The following is a 15,993-nucleotide window of genomic DNA, read 5'->3' on the forward strand; positions in this document are numbered from 1 at the left end:
ACTATGAAAGGAAAGGTCTCACCCAAGTAATGAGGGTGAAGGGTTGACATTCCATGCCTGACATCTCTGGACACAGAAGCATGCTGAGGTGGTACTCATTGCGTTGATTAGGTTGGGGTTGGCAGATGCAATATCATTTGGTATGAATTGAGAGAAGCATGCAGGAAAGTGAGCCCCACCCAGAGGTTCCAGGATTGGGAGAAATATAGGCTCTAAAGAGGAAGCGGGAGGTTCCTGCCGTTTTAGGGTTTAAGAAGACAATGGATAGTTATAGGTCTTTCTGCTTGTTGCACTTATTGAGTCATTATAGATTATTATGTACTTTTACTTTAAGACATATATTTTCCCCAGACTTAAGGATACATGTGCACATGTGCCCTATCTCACGGGCCCTGGTCTTTACCTAGGTTCTGTGTCTTTGTTAGGAAATGCACCACCTGAAATGGAATTAAGAAGTCCTATGAGCTAGAAAAGGTCTCACCAGAGTACTGGAACTGGAGGGTTGACATCCCATGCCTATTTTGGCTATTATGAAATGTGCTGCTATGAACATAGATGTACACATATCTTTTTGGATGGGTGTGACTGAGTCCTTAGGATAAATCCCCAGGAGAGGAATTATTGCGTCATATGGAAGGTCCACTTCTAGCCTTGTGAGGGTTCTCCAGACTGCTCTCCACAGGGTTTGGGACCAATTTAGGTTTCCACCTGTAATGCAGGAAGGTTCCTTTGTCTTCACAACTTCTCCAGCTTTTGTTGTTGCTGCTGTTTCTGAAGTATAACATTCTCACAGGGGTGAAGTGAGAGTCCTTGTCTTTATTTGCGTTTCCTGGACAATCAGTAACTTGGAGCATTTTTCATGTCTGTTGGCCTTTTCTATTTGCTGTAGTGAATATTCTATTCATACCCTCTCCTCACTTTTGAATTGGGCCATTTGCTTTTTTGTTAAGTTTGGTGAGCTTTTTTGTTTGTTAGTTTTTGTTTTGTCTTTTTGCGCCCAGGATTATTGCTGGGGTTTGGTGGCACTAAAGAATCCACTGCTCCTGGAGGCTATTTTTTCTCCTTTTGTTGCCCTTGTTGTTTGTTGTTGTTGGACAGGACAGAGAGAAATCGAGAGTGGAGGGGAAGACAGGATAAAGACAGACACCTGCAGACGTGCTTCGCCACTTGTGAAGCGACACCCCCCTGCAGGTGGGGAATGGGGGCTCAAACCAGGATTCTTATATCAGTCCTTGTGCTATGTGCACTTAACCTGCTGTGCTACCACCGGGCTCACTTGGTGAGCTTTTTATATATTTTGGTTAGTAGCCTCTTTTCTGTTGTATGACATGTAAAGATCTTCTCTGGGGCCAGGTGGTGGCACACCTCATTAACTGCACATAGTGCAGTGCACAAGGCTCCCCATCTCAATTTCTGTCTATGTAGTAATAAACAAGATATCAAATAAAGATTAAAAAAAGATATACTATTCTGTGAGGAGTCTTTGGGTGGTGGTTTCTTTTTTTAAATATTCCCTTTTGTTGCCCTTGTTTTTTATTGTTGTAGTTATTGTTATTGGTGTCATTGGATAGGACAGAGAGAAATGGAGAGAGGACGGGAAGACGGGGAGAGAAGGATAGAAACCTGCAGACCTGCTTCACCACTGGTGAAAGGACTCCCCTGCAGGTGGGGAGCCGTGGGCTCAAACTGGGATCTTTACGCTGGTCCTTGTGCTTTGAGCCATGTGTACTTAACCTGCTGTGCTACCACCCGACTCCCGGGTGGTGGTTTCTTAATGTTGTGCAGAAGCTTTTCAATTTGATGTAGTTTTAGTCTTCCTTGTAATTGGGTCTGTATCCTCAAAGATACCCTTGAAGTTTAGATGCAAAAGTGTTCCAATATTTTTTCTCTGCGTATTTGATAGCTTCTGGTCTAACATCCAGGTCCTTGATCCAATTGGAGTTTACTCTTGTTTCTCTTGAGATTTAGTGGTTCAGTTTCATTCTTCTGCATGTTTCAATCCAGTTTTTCCCAGCACCATTTATTGAAGAGACCCTCCTTTCTCCATTTAATACTTTGGGCTCTCTTATCAAAAGTTAGATGTCTAGAGTTGTGGGGGTTCTTCTCTTCTAATATCTTGTATCATCATGGTCCAGTCCTGCTGGGAGCCAGTTCAGTGGTAAGAACCTATCAAATATGGGGTGAGGGAAGAACAAGTGAAGACTTGTTTAAATTTGAGTGGACAGGAAGAAAACCATTAAATAATAGTACAGGTAAACTTTATGATTCATTTGGGAAACACTGGGGGAAATAGTTTTTATAAGTTACATTGTATTCAGTATAGTATTTTATAATATAGTATAGTTTTTATAAGTTACATTGTATTCAGTACATTGTATTCATTGTATTCATTGTATTCAAATGCTCACTAAGATTTGTTTCTCTGACTCATTTATATTTTTTTTATGCAGCACAGTAGCCTTATACATTGGCAATCACTAAATGGTCTTCATGGGCTAGTTTCCCTCTCCCTCCTTCCTCCTCCATTATTTCAAAGACAGACAACATGTTGTTACCACTGTATCCATGGAGTTCCCCTGATGTTATCCATGGTGTTTCCATGTGTTGCAAGTCTTGAATCCAGGACTTTGCTTATGGTGAATAGCTGAGCTATCTCTTGACTCATAGAATACTTTTGTTTTGATATGTTTTAATTATTGTCTGACTAGTTCTCTTCATTTATATGTTTTCTAGATAATTGATTTTTTTTTTTTTTTTAATTTTAAGCACTGCTCAGCTTTGGCTTATGGTGGTGCCTTGGACCTCGGAACCTAAGGCATGAAAATGAGCTTTTTGTATAACTACTATGCTGTCTTCCCTGCCTACTATTTATTTTACAGAGGAACCTTTTCCCCTGAAATGCACTGTGATTTCCTGAAATGTGTTTTGCGAACTCTTTAATTAGAATGATAGTTTTCAGACTTAAGCATACCTCAACTACTTATGGGGTATTTGTTGAAATGGATGAGCCCTATCTCTTTCCTTCCCCTTTTATTTATGAGAGAATCAGAGCATTATTATTCTAGTATACTTGATACTGGAGTCTTATACTTGCAAGTCCAGTGCTGTAGTTAGTGAGACTGGGTATCAAACTCAGAACATCATGCTTAGTCATTTGGTGAAATTTTTTTACCAGTAGAGACATATTTTTATCTTCTGAGTTTATTATGTTGCATTATGGTCAGTTTTATGATTTTTTTCTTAAATAATATGTAATAAAATAATTGAGTTGGTGAAGTTGTTGAAATTACTTATCTCTAGGATCATAACATTTAGTTAATACCTTACTTACACAGAATCTTTTTGTTTGTTTGTTTGTTTACCAGAGCACTGCTCAGCTCTGGCTTATAATGGTGTAGAAGATTGAACCTGGGGCTGTGGAGCTTTAGTCTCTTTGCATAACCATTATGTTATCTACCCCCACCGTTGAATCTAAAAAAAAAACAATAATAAGAAGGAAGAGGCTAGAGAACCTGAGCATCACTTTTGCAAATATGACGCAGGAAACAAAACTCAGGACCACCTTATGCTTGATGGTCCAGCATTTTATCCACTATGCAATGTCCAGGGAATTTTTACCTTACTGAATAGGAAGAGTCTAAAGATCTGTGTCTGCTTCATTTTAGACCTCTCAGCCACACTACCCCCCCGATGTCTGCTTCATTTTAATGTGCAGGCTACTTGCCTAGGGCCTGTGATGCCACCCCCCCCCCCCCATTGGATAAGGTCCCTGTAAGTATGAGCCCATGGGAGTATTTAATAAAAAGCTCTGCCACCACTGTGAGCAGCAGCCTGACTCCAGGATATCTGTGGACTGTTTCTCCTCTGGGAAGCTGGGGGATGCATGGACGGCCCTGTGGCCCTGGTCCCTGAGTAAATACAAAATTTTCATTGCTTATTTGATGGCTTGTTGGAATTTTGTTTTTTATATTTTTTCTTTAAGGGTTAGAATCATGGCCATTTGGGACAGTTACTGGTTATATGCTTAATGATGAAAAGGGTAGCTGTTTCATAATTGATCTATAGAATTTGTAAAATACTGTCATTGCAGCATTTATTCCAGTAATTGAATTTTATGAACTTTTGTTCCAAGCAGTGCTTTGCTTGGTATGACTTTCTGTAAAGAACTTATTTTAAAAGACACATTTCTAAAACTGTACTGTGTTTTTCTTACTAACAGGGCATTCTTAGTAGGGTTACAGAATCTGTTAAGAATATTGTGCCAGGATGGCTACAAAGATATTTCAACAAGAATGAAGATATATGTAGCTGTTCGGCAGATACAAGAGAGGTACCACAATGGTCAGAAAATAGAGATGATGACCATCTGATATATGCTGATGAAGAGAACCCCAATATTCATGATGGGAGAATCACTCCTGAGCCAACAGCCAGTAATACTGAAGGTAAATAAAATATGAACTAACTCCTTCCTTCCTCCCTCCCTCCCTCCCTCCCTTCCATTTCTTGACTGTGGTAAATGGAATTGATTAGTATATAAACCATATAGGAGGAAGTCTGTGATTAGATTTTTTTTTTTTAATGTGGTGTTGGATAGTGAGCCCAGAGTTTTGTGTGTATAATTTTTTTTAAAGATTTTTATTTATTTATTTATTTATTTATTTATTTATTAATGATAAAGGAGAGAAAGAGCCCACCATCACTCTGGTACATGTGCTGCTGGGGATTGAACTCTGAGACCTCATGCTTGAGAGTTTAATACTTTATCTACTGTGACACCTCTTGGACCAGTGATAATATTTTGCCTCCCGGGCCCAAGGTTTTATTCTTGCAGAGCTGTTAAGATCACCTGCGGGAGCTGTGCGGTAGCGCAGCGGGTTAAGCGCGTATGGCACAAAGCGCAAGGACCAGCATAAGGATACCAGCTCGAGCCCCTGGCTCCCCACCTGCAGGGGAGTCGCTTCACAGGCAGTGAAGCAGATTTGCAAGTGTCTATCTTTCCCCCTCTGTTTTCCCCATCTCCATTTCTCTCTGTCCTATCCAACAATGATGACATCAATAACGCCAACAATAAACAATAACAATAAATACAACAATAAAACAACAAGGTCAACAAAAGGGAAAATAAATAAATAAAATATTAAAAAATCTTTAAAGAAAAGATAGTTCACCTGGAAGGATGCCTACTTTGTCATGCATGCAACCTATGTTTGAGCTTTGCCCCCCCCCCCCCCCACGCACACACACTGTGGTTAACTTTGATGTTATGGTGCCTTTCCCTTTTCTTCTCCTTTCTCCCCCCCTTTCTCTTAGTCCTCCCTCCCCCTTTTTTTTAAAGTTGGCCCATAGATAGGGAGATAGAGCATAATAATTATGCAAAGACTTTCATGCCTGAGGCTCCTAGGTCCCAGGTTCAGTCCCCTGCAACTCAGCCAGGACTGAGTAGTGCTTTGGTAAAAAGAAAAAGCGTAATCTAGTGCAAGTGAAGGACAACAGTGACCAAAAAAAAAGTATATACTATAAATTGGGTTTATCATAGGGGCTGCCAAATAGTATGATCCAAATATTCTTTTTTTTTTTAATTTTTATTTATTTATTTATTTTTTATTTAAGAAAGGATTAATTAACAAAACCATAGGGTAGGAGGGGTACAACTCCACACAATTCCCACCGCCCAATCTCCATATCCCACCCCCTCCCCCGATAGCTTTCCCATTCTCTATCCCTCTGGGAGCATGGACCCAGGGTCATTGAGGGTTGCAGAAGGTAGAAGGTCTGGCTTCTGTAATTGCTTCCTCGCTGAACATGGGCGTTGACTGGTCGGTCCATACTCCCAGTGATCCAAATATTCTGCTGTCAGTTTTTTTCTAAGTTGTAGGTTAATGATACTACTTTTCTTTTAAGAACCTTCAACTACTAGTACGGCTTCAAATTATCCAGATGTATTAACAAGGCCTTCTCTTCATCGGAGTCACCTAAATTACTCTGTGTTGGAATCTCCTGCATTGCATTGTCAGCCCTCCACATCCTCAGCATTCCCAATTGGAAGTTCTGGGTTTTCTCTTGTAAAAGAAATTAAAGATTCTACCTCTCAGCACGATGATGATAACATCTCAACTACTAGTGGTTTTTCTTCAAGAGCTTCTGATAAAGGTATTCTTGGCATTTGATAGTAAATACTTTTGGGAGTAAAATTGAATTTTATGAGATTTTTTTTCCCTGATATAGTCATAATTTTCATTTTCGATTAATAAGCATTACGGCTTTTATAATTAATGCTTATACAGTGCGTGTTTTTGTTTCAGATATAGCTATTTCAAAGAACACTTCAGTACCACCTCTGTGGTCCCCAGAGGCTGAACGTTCTCATTCACTCACACAGCATACTGCCACCAGCTCAAAGAAACCAGCATTCAACTTGTCTGCCTTTGGAACACTTTCCCCCGTGAGTATAATTAGAATTCGTTTGATCATGCTAATTTTGAGTGTTTATTACTTATAATTTATCAGTATGTTTCTGTGCAGTCACTTGGGAGTTCTTCAATTCTTAAAACAAGTCAGCTTGGAGATTCTCCTTTTTACCCTGGAAAAACAACATATGGTGGAGCAGCAGCTGCTGTCAGACAGCCTAAACAGCGAAGTACACCATATCAGGTTGGTTTGAATAAGTCACTTCAGGCACTCATAGAGTCTGCTTTAATTATTTGGTAAAATGATAGGACATGGATTACTGAGACTCTTTTATACCTAAGTGAGTCATCCTCTTCTGTTATTGCTGGGACTTCACCACTCTGGACTTTTTTCAGATTGAAAGTGAAATGGTTGGGGAGGTGGTGTGTGTGTGTGTGCAAGAACACAGTACTGAAACTTCCTTCATTGAGGTCAGGCTCAAACCTTGCAAGGCAAAGCAGGTAAACTATCTTAATGTTTTGCTGGCCATTGATATATAATGAACTTTTTATATATTAGATGTTTATATGTGTGTTAGGAAGTGTGAGGTGTATGTGTGTGGGTGTATATGGTGTAACAGATGTAAAATTTATCCTTGTTAGAATATTTGAACTTAATCAAATTGGGATAGTTTAGATGAAGCAGGTTCAGATGAATTTTTTTTTTTTTTTCATTTTTTATTGCTAGCTGCAGTACTTACTGACTGGTCTTTTCTTACTGTTGAAAATTTTTTTAACTTTTTAATTTTAGTAATAACTGTTTTTCAAAATTACAAGATTTCATGGGTTTAGTTTTATATCCTTTCATAGGGTGTGTCACTCACCACCAAAGCCCTATAGAGGTCCACCTCCTTAGAACTTCATAGTTATGAGGTCTCTAAGACAGTTTGTTGCCTGCCCCTTCCCCACCCTATCCTCTCTTTTCTGCAAGTTTGTTTGCTCTATCTGTATTCTCTCTCTCTCTCTCTCTCTCTCTCTCTCTCTCTCTTTCTCTCTTTCTCTCTTTTGCCTCCAGGGTTATTGCTGGGCTCAGTGCCTGCCCACTGCTCCTGGAGGCTATTTTTCCCCTTTTGTTGCCCTTGTTGTTTATAGTTGTTGGTATTGGTGTCTGTTGAATAGGACAAAAAGAAATAGCGGGGGGGGGGGGGGGTTCAGAGGGGGAGAGAAAGACACCTGCAGACCTGCTTCACTGTTTGTGAAATGACCCTGCAGGTGGGGAGCCAGGGTTGTGAATCAGGATCCTCATGCTGGTCCTTGGGCTTTGCGCCATGTGCGCTTAACCCACTGCGCTACCGCTCAACCCCCCTGTATTCTCAGTAGGAGTGGATCCATCCATTAGTTCTCTTTCACATTCTTATGTTAGTTAGCATGGTCACCTCAAATCCTATTGTTGCCAATGATAACATTCTCATCTTTAAAAAATTGCAGAGTAATAGTCCATTGTGTGTGTGGCATAATTTTTTTATAGTCATCTGATTTGAGCATTTAGGTCACTTTTATAGTTTGACTGTTGTGAATAAGAAGCATAAAAGCAGTTGGTACTTTTTTTTCATCACTGGAGGATGAACCTGGTTTTGTTCCATGTGTGATATTGCTGAGCAGCCTTCTTGACCATATCTTCTATTTGCCTTTTTTAAAAATTGCAACTGGGGCTATTGCTGGGGCTTAGCGCCTATACAACAAATCCACTCCTGTCAGCCCTTCCTTCATCCTTCTATCTTTTCAGATAAAGACAGAAATTTGGGGGCAGGAGGAGAGAGAGACAGCTGCAACACTGCTTCTCTACTCAGAAGTCCCCCACCCACACCCCATTGGCAGGGGCCAGGTCCTTGCATATGGTAATGTGTGCATTCTACTGAATGCAGCACCTCCCAATCCCTGTTTTTATGTCAGTGCTCCATAAATGCTGGTCTTGTGTGGGATTGCATTGAACTTGACTTTAGAAAGTTCCTTCAGCACTCACATAGCATTTTCCTGAATGCCTCCAGTGTAACCAAAAGTGTCCTTTTGAGGTTGGTTGTGAATGCTTTTTATTTGTTCTTTCCTATGCAGATATATATATATTTTAAAAATGTACTTGTGATTAATAGTGGTTTACAAGATTGAAAGATTACAGAGTATAGTTTAACACTGCACCTACCATCAAAGTTCTGTGCTCCCCCTTTTTTTTAAAGAAATAGGTGAGAGAGCAGAGCTGAGCAGTGCTCTGGTTTAAAAAAAAAAAAATCTCAAAGAAGCAGAATGAACAAATAACATGATGTTAGGATTTGTGGTACATTATGATCATTGCACAAATTCCTCCCGTCCCTGTTTGCTTATTCTTGCTGAATTACTTTTGCAGTTTGACTTTGCAGTTTTTTCATACTTGGAGCTCAGCCAGTGCTGTCCACTGCTCAGGCACTTCATGTGATGCCAGGGCATAAAAGCAGGACCTTGTGCATTATAAGATACAACCTGGTGTACTGTCTCCCAGCCTCTAGATAAAAGTATTTGAATTTTAGCAAAACATGCAGTGGTGTAACTAGTAATATAATCAAGTATTGAGTAAACATTTCTGCCATCCCAAAATGTTAATTACCCTGCAGTTTTTATAGATAGGTCCTTTTTTCTCTAGCAGCACTGATCTGCTCCCCCCCCCATAGTCTGTATAAGTTCCTTTTTTAAACTGGCTATTATACTTAGCACATAGCATTTAATATTGGTTTATATTAAGTTCTTTTTATCGCTAATACGTACATCTATGATATATTGCATTCACCAGTGAAAGGGCATTTGGATTTTTTTTTTTTGACAATTGTAAACAAAGCTGCTGTGAAGGTTTTGTGTAAATATTTTATTTTCATCTCAGTAAATAGCCTAGAAGTTAGATTGTGGTGTCATATGTTACGCATACATTAAACTTTATTTTGCATGGTGTTTGGTACCACTTTACATTTTCACCAATGATGTAAGGATGTTCTGACCAACACTTAATAATTTAAAAAAAAAAATTAAAGCTATTCTAATGGGCATGAAGTGGTAATTCCACCTTGATATGATTGTTTGCATTTCCCAAGAGAATAAATGATGTTAAGCATTTTTTTCTTGTGTTGATTTGCCATTCATATATTCTTTGATGAAATACTCAAATATATTGACCATTTTAAGTGGGTGATTTATTTTGAGTTTTTAATACTTTCTTTTGCTTTATTTTCCTTAATATTTGATAACGAAAAATTAAGGGGGGGGGGTGATAGAGAGACACATTCAGTACTGGTTCACTCCTTGTAAAGCTTAAACTTGTGATACCCGTGGCAGGTGGGGACCAGGGGCTTGAACCCAGATCCCTAGGCTTAACTAAGTGCACCACTGCCCAGCCTCAGTTATTTACTTTAAAAGTCTAAGTCTTTTACATGCATGATTTATAAATCTTTACCTCATGTCTATACAAAGACTAGTAATTAAAATTATTTTTAAAAGTAGCTTTTAGTTTTCTAGGAAAAACTTCTTAATTTAAATTTGTTGGCACTGGGATCTTATTTGTACCTCTTCCTCTGCATGGTCTACAGTTTTTGTTCATATAGAGACAAAAAGAAAAAAGAAAAAAACAGGTTTTTTTGTTTTGTTTTGTTTTGTTTTTTTTGTGTGTTACCGTAGCACCTTCGATGTGGTGTCTGATCTCCAATCTTGGCCGAGCATGTTGCAACTCAGATATCTTCCAAATGAGCTCTCTTTGCAGCCCTGCTAAATTTAATTTCTATTTCAAGAGAAGCCTTTTGTTTGTTTGTTTTGTTAGCTGTTCTCTTTATTGCAACTAAATGTTATTTATAGTCAGTATTCCATACAATTCTCCTTAACTTAATGCTCTCATTTAAGTCTGAGCAATAGATGGATCAAGATTTTACCAATTACCTTATTTTCCCCATGTAATTGACTGGTAGACATTTTGATTGGTTCTCAGTATCATGTAATTTTTATTGGTTGTGAAAATAATTTCTCAGAGCATTGGATTTTCACAAGAGGGATACAAGTGAATGCAGGTGTAATGATAACACCAAGAGATAAGTTGCTGTTAACATGTAACTTTCTAATTTCATTTTGATTATTTGATTTTGTAAATTTTCACATTTCCAGAAATATGTGCTGTTATAGTTCCAACAAATAATACAAAACTTTACTTTGTAGCCACCAGTCAGAAGACAGATGAAAGCTAAGCAACTCAGTGCACAATCGTATGGTGTAACTAGTTCAACAGCTCGTCGGATATTGCAGTCTTTAGAGAAGATGTCAAGTCCTCTAGCGGTAATTTTATTTGTTTGTTTGTTTATTTATTTATTTAACCAGTCTGTTCTCAACTCTGTCTTAATGTGATAATGGGATTGAATTTAGGCCCTCCTAAGGGCTCAGGCATGAAAGTCATGACTATTTCCTGACCTTCTAGTAGTAAATTTTAAAAGAGCCGGAGGGAGCATAACAGTGCTGTTGTGAATTTCTAGGGGTTGACAAATGGGACTTTTATGCATGTACATTATGCATTTGTCTGAATTTTAAGATCATTATTAAATGTAGAGCTGTAGTACATTTACATTTAATGAAGGACCATTATTTCAACATTAACAGGATGCAAAAAGAATTCCAGCTGTTTCTTCTCCCCTGAATTCTGTAAGTTGACTTTGAAAACTTTTGAGAAATATTTTTATATGCTAGTGATGAGATTCTAACCTTCCTTTTTTCCCATCTATTCTAACACCATTTTTCTTTTTTCAGCCGTTTGATAGGAGTATGAATGATACTACCATGGATTATCATGCCAAAAGAGAAACAGTAAGATTAATTTTCAGCTTTATTGAAAAATAAAATATTTTGAAGTAATCTGATTTGTAGGATTTTTCATGATTCCTGAGCATTACTCAGCTTTTGCTTATGGTAGTGTAAGGGATTGTTAAATGTGTTCTGTTGATATGTAGTTAAAATTGGCTGTGAAAAAGATTTGAAAGTTAAAGGAGGTTTTTTTTTTTTTCCAATGACTATATATATATATATATATATATATATATATATATATATATTTACAGATACTCTAAATTAGAGAAGTATGCTAAATGGAGACTTTAGAGTGAGTGAAAGAGAACACAGCACAGAAGCTTCCTTCATTGCACTGGGGTTGGGCTTGGACCTGGGTCACACATGGCAAAGCAACTCACTATCCAAGTGAGCTATTTCACCAGCCCCTCCCCCCCATTTAGATCACTTTAAAATTACCCTGGGCAGTAAGGCACCCTGTTGAGTGTACATGTTAGTTAGGATCTAGGTTCAAGACTGCAGAGGCAAAGCTTTAGTAACAGTGCTTCAGGTACCTTTCCTTTTTTCTTTTTAATTTTCATTAACTTATTATTGGATAAAGACAGTGGAATTGAGAGGGGAGGGTCTAGGGAAGGAAAAAGACAGACACACCTGTAGCCCTGCTTCACCACTTGTGAAACTTTCCCCCTACAGGTGTCTGTCTCACTATTTCTCTCCCTCCCCCATTTCTCTTTGTTCTATCAAATAAAAAGGAAAAACCAGGCTAAAACAAAAACTTCTGGGAGCCATGAATTTCTCGTGGAGGCACTGAACCACAGCAATAACCCTGGTGGCACTAAAAAAAGAATTAAGGTTATGTCATAGTAACTTTACTGTAAGATGTCCTTACAGTAAAAATTCTATTAATGAATGCTAGAAAATCAGTGTTCTAGTTCATATGTTATGGATCTCATCAGTATACAGAGATAAGAGTATCTGATGGAGTTGTATGCCCACACTGATGATCAGAATTTACAGAAGAATCAATAACTATACAGAGGCTTTTGCTTTGGGATTCAATCTTGTTCATAGTTACTATAAAGAAGACTCATAGTCATACACTAATAAGACTTCTGTGTTTCTCTCTAGCAAAACAAAACAATAAGGAACACCCAACACTGTTGTACTTAGAAAATCAAGTCCAATTTAAAACAGGGGAATTAACTTGGAGACAGATTTGTTAACCTAAGTAGTTGATGTTTTCATAGCTCATTTTAAAATGTCTTCTGTAGCTAAGGAAATCTAGTAATATGGGAAATGTAACAAAATCAGTTTTAATTTATATTCATGAAATATGTAAAAGCTTATATTTGTGGAGGTTTTTTTTTTTAAAATTGTGTTTTGCATGTGTGCACATATATGTGAATTCTGTAATAGAAGTCAATGAGACCCTTTTGAAATTGTTCTGTGTGTGTGTTTAAATTTTCTTTCACATACACCCTTGATTCTACTAGTCTGTTTTGCTTCTTAGCATTTGCTTCTACTGGCTATTCCTGTAGGGAGCATATTCATTGTGTCTGTGTCACATTGACAATTGTGTATTTTTAGATACTCACCACTGGTACATAGTGAAATAATTTTAAAACTTCTGTTTACCTTTAAAAGGTGAATTCTCCTCAGTATCCTCCTGTTCAGAGACTTATGACCCCCAAACCAGTTTCCATATCAGCAAATCGAACTGTTTATTTTAAGCCATCTCTCACACCCACTGGTGAATCAAGGAAGACAAATCAAAGAATAGATAAAACGCATAGTGTGAGTATTTGTTTACTTTCACTAATCTTTGAACATTAAATGAATATGAAAATGCAGCCAACAAGTACTCTATCATTTATAATCTAGCAATTGTGATGTATAAAGCTAGTGAATTAGTAATGATTATTGATATTCCTTTAAAATGACCCTTTATCTAAATCTTGAATTAGTGTCTACTGATAAGCATTAGTATATACTCATTTGGATTAAATAATTTTGTCAGACTTGCTTTACCAGTGTTTTGTATGTGGTATCATTGAACTATCTGAAAAATTTACATGTCTACCTCAGATATCTTTTTATTATCCTTGGGTACATCAGCATGAATCTCCTATATATACTATTACTGTATTTAATTTTTTTTGTGACACTATGTAATTGTATTCATGTTGTCTTATCTAAAGACATTAATGTCAATTTCTAGCTAATACCATACCCACATTTAAATAGCTACTTTTTTGAACTAGAATTTATTAGGACATAGATCACACTGAGCTGATAATGAGATGTTGGGATTTCAGTCTGAGAGCTCTGGTGCTTCAGGTGTGGAAGCGCAATGCACAACTGCTTTGCTGTCTCCCTGACCACTTGGTGGTAGTGTTGTTCTTTAATTATCAGTTTAACTTAGCTAGAGCATTGACCTTCCTTGCAGAGGTTCACAGTTTGATACCTGTCATTGTATGTACTGAAATGCTGTTCTGACTTCTGTATCTCTCTTGCATGGCATGCAAGAGACAATTTATGGGCTCTACTTTTAAAAAATTTATCTTTATTTATTTATTGTTTTTATTTTTTAATTTTTTAAAAAATTTTATTTATTTATGAGAAAAATGGAGGAGAGAGAAAGAACCAGACATCACTGGCACATTTGCTGCCGGGGATCGAACTCGGGACCTCATACTTGAGAGTCCAAAGCTTTATCACTATGCCACCTCCTGAACCACTTTATTTATTTATTGTAGAGAGACAGCTAGAAATCAAGAAGTAAGGGGGGCATAGAGAGGAAGAGAGACCTACAGCAGTGTTTCACCACTCGTGAAGCTTTCCCCCTGCAGGTGGGGACTGGGGACTCGAACCTGGGTCCTTGCACATTGTAACGTGTGCGCTCAACCAGGTGAGCCACCACCCAGCCCCAGAACTCCACATTTTTACTGTATCTCAAATATAAATATAAGTATATATATATATTTTTTTTTTTTCTAAAAAACCACCATTTTCCTTATATAACGTTATGAAAACAACTAAAATCATACTGGGACATAAACTCTCTTTTTGTGAGAATGTTCTCCCTGCTTTGAGTCCCTAGATAAGAACCGTAGTATATAGAACCACCATAATTGTCACCTGAATAACCCTGTGAGTAGAGATATCTGAGATAATGTCTCTCCTCTGTGTGTCTGTCTGTCTTCTCAGAGAAAATGGGCCTATGAGGCCATTAAGTAATATCACAGATGCATAAGATTTGAATTCATTCCAGAGTGACACAGAAAAAAATATCAAAATCAGAAATGTAACATTAGTACAATACTATTATCATATCTATAGATTGTATTTAAATATTGCCAGTCCCTAAAGCAAGAAAATCTATAGTCATGCCATGTGTTCAGCTGTCAGTGTCTCTTCATCTGCATTAGAATAGTTCCTTGTGATTTTTTTTTAAACTTTTGTAACATTTCTGAAGAGTACTGATTATTGTATAAGAGCATACTTAGTTTATACCTCATGACTGCATTCCAGTTACGCATCGTTGATAGTAATACCATAGAACAGTGAGCTTTTAGTGTATATAGTCAGGAGACATGTCAGTAGTTTGGCTCATCAATGACTAACACCCTTAAGTAAGTTGATGTCAGTTGAAACTTCCACTGTAAACCTTCAAATATAGGAATATGACTTTTGAGAGTGTCTTTTACTTACTAATCCTATCATTATTGATGGGCTTTGCCATAACCTATCTTTTACCCCTCACTTTATTGAGGGATTAATGGTCTACAGTATAGCTGTTCACACATAAGTACAACTTCTCATCTCCCCATATTTGGTGTCTGGGAGACAGTCTCTTCCACAGTGTAGCTCCCTTTCCTTTATCATGACCCAGGACCCGAGCCTCCTTTGTCCCATTCCTTCCCCAGAATCTTTTGCTTTAGTAGTACACCATAACCAGTTTAGATTTCATCTGACAAAGTTTTCCCGTATACTTTTGCTTAGTCTTAGTTTCCACCTATGAATGAGATCATCTGGTATTTGTCTTATCTCACTAAACAGATCTTTGAGGTTCAGACAAAATATAGCAAAGAGGATAACTGTATATATATATATTTTAAACAACTGTGCAGTATTCCATACCTTGCTCAGCCACTCTTTTGTTGGGCATCTGGGTTGCTTCCAGATTGGGGCTATAAGAAATTCTGCCGATGAGAACACAGGTGTGCATAGGTTACTATTTATGTTCTTAGTTTATATATTTACTGTTATTAAAAATTATTAACAGATAAGGGGAGGGGAAGGAGGGACACGGAAAATGAGAAGGAACCACAGCATTGCTCTGGCACATGCAATGGTAGAATAAAATTCAGGTCCTTTTTCTTCTAAGTCCAATCCTCTAGCCATTGTGCCACTTCCTAGCTGAATATTTATTTTTTAAATCAAATTGTTATTTAGTAAAATATGAAATTCTACTGGATAATAGATTATATTCTCTTTGTTATTTATTTTGATGCTCATTGTCCCAAATTAGGTTTTATTTATTTTTTTCACCAGTGTTATTACTAGGGTTCATATCATAGATGACTCCACTGTTCCTAATGGCCATTATGGTACCACCCCCCCTCCCCCATGAAACGAGGAAAGTACACCTGCAGCACTGCTGTACCACATGTGAAGCTACCCCCCACATGTGGGGAGTAGGAGCTTGAGTCATTGCATCTGGTAATGTATGTACTCTTCTGATTGAGCTACCACGGCCACC

General features: G+C 37.8%; 1 protein-coding gene across 2 annotated transcripts in view; it reads left to right on the plus strand.

The window, feature by feature from the left end:
- NUP153 (nucleoporin 153) overlaps positions 1-15,993 on the plus strand; it is a 60,897-nt gene that overhangs the window by 9,380 nt on the left and 35,524 nt on the right. Inside the window, exons 2-9 of one of the 2 annotated variants that reach the window (XM_060189323.1) lie at positions 4,220-4,445; positions 5,905-6,153; positions 6,306-6,445; positions 6,526-6,654; positions 10,614-10,730; positions 11,049-11,090; positions 11,196-11,252; positions 12,876-13,025. In XM_060189323.1, the coding sequence (XP_060045306.1) occupies positions 4,220-4,445; positions 5,905-6,153; positions 6,306-6,445; positions 6,526-6,654; positions 10,614-10,730; positions 11,049-11,090; positions 11,196-11,252; positions 12,876-13,025 (1,110 nt within the window). The remainder of the gene's footprint in view (positions 1-4,219; positions 4,446-5,904; positions 6,154-6,305; positions 6,446-6,525; positions 6,655-10,613; positions 10,731-11,048; positions 11,091-11,195; positions 11,253-12,875; positions 13,026-15,993) is intronic. The other variant, XM_060189325.1, reaches the window with a different exon arrangement.

Source organism: Erinaceus europaeus, chromosome 4 (assembly GCF_950295315.1).
Source record: "Erinaceus europaeus chromosome 4, mEriEur2.1, whole genome shotgun sequence".
NCBI lineage: Eukaryota > Metazoa > Chordata > Mammalia > Eulipotyphla > Erinaceidae > Erinaceus > Erinaceus europaeus.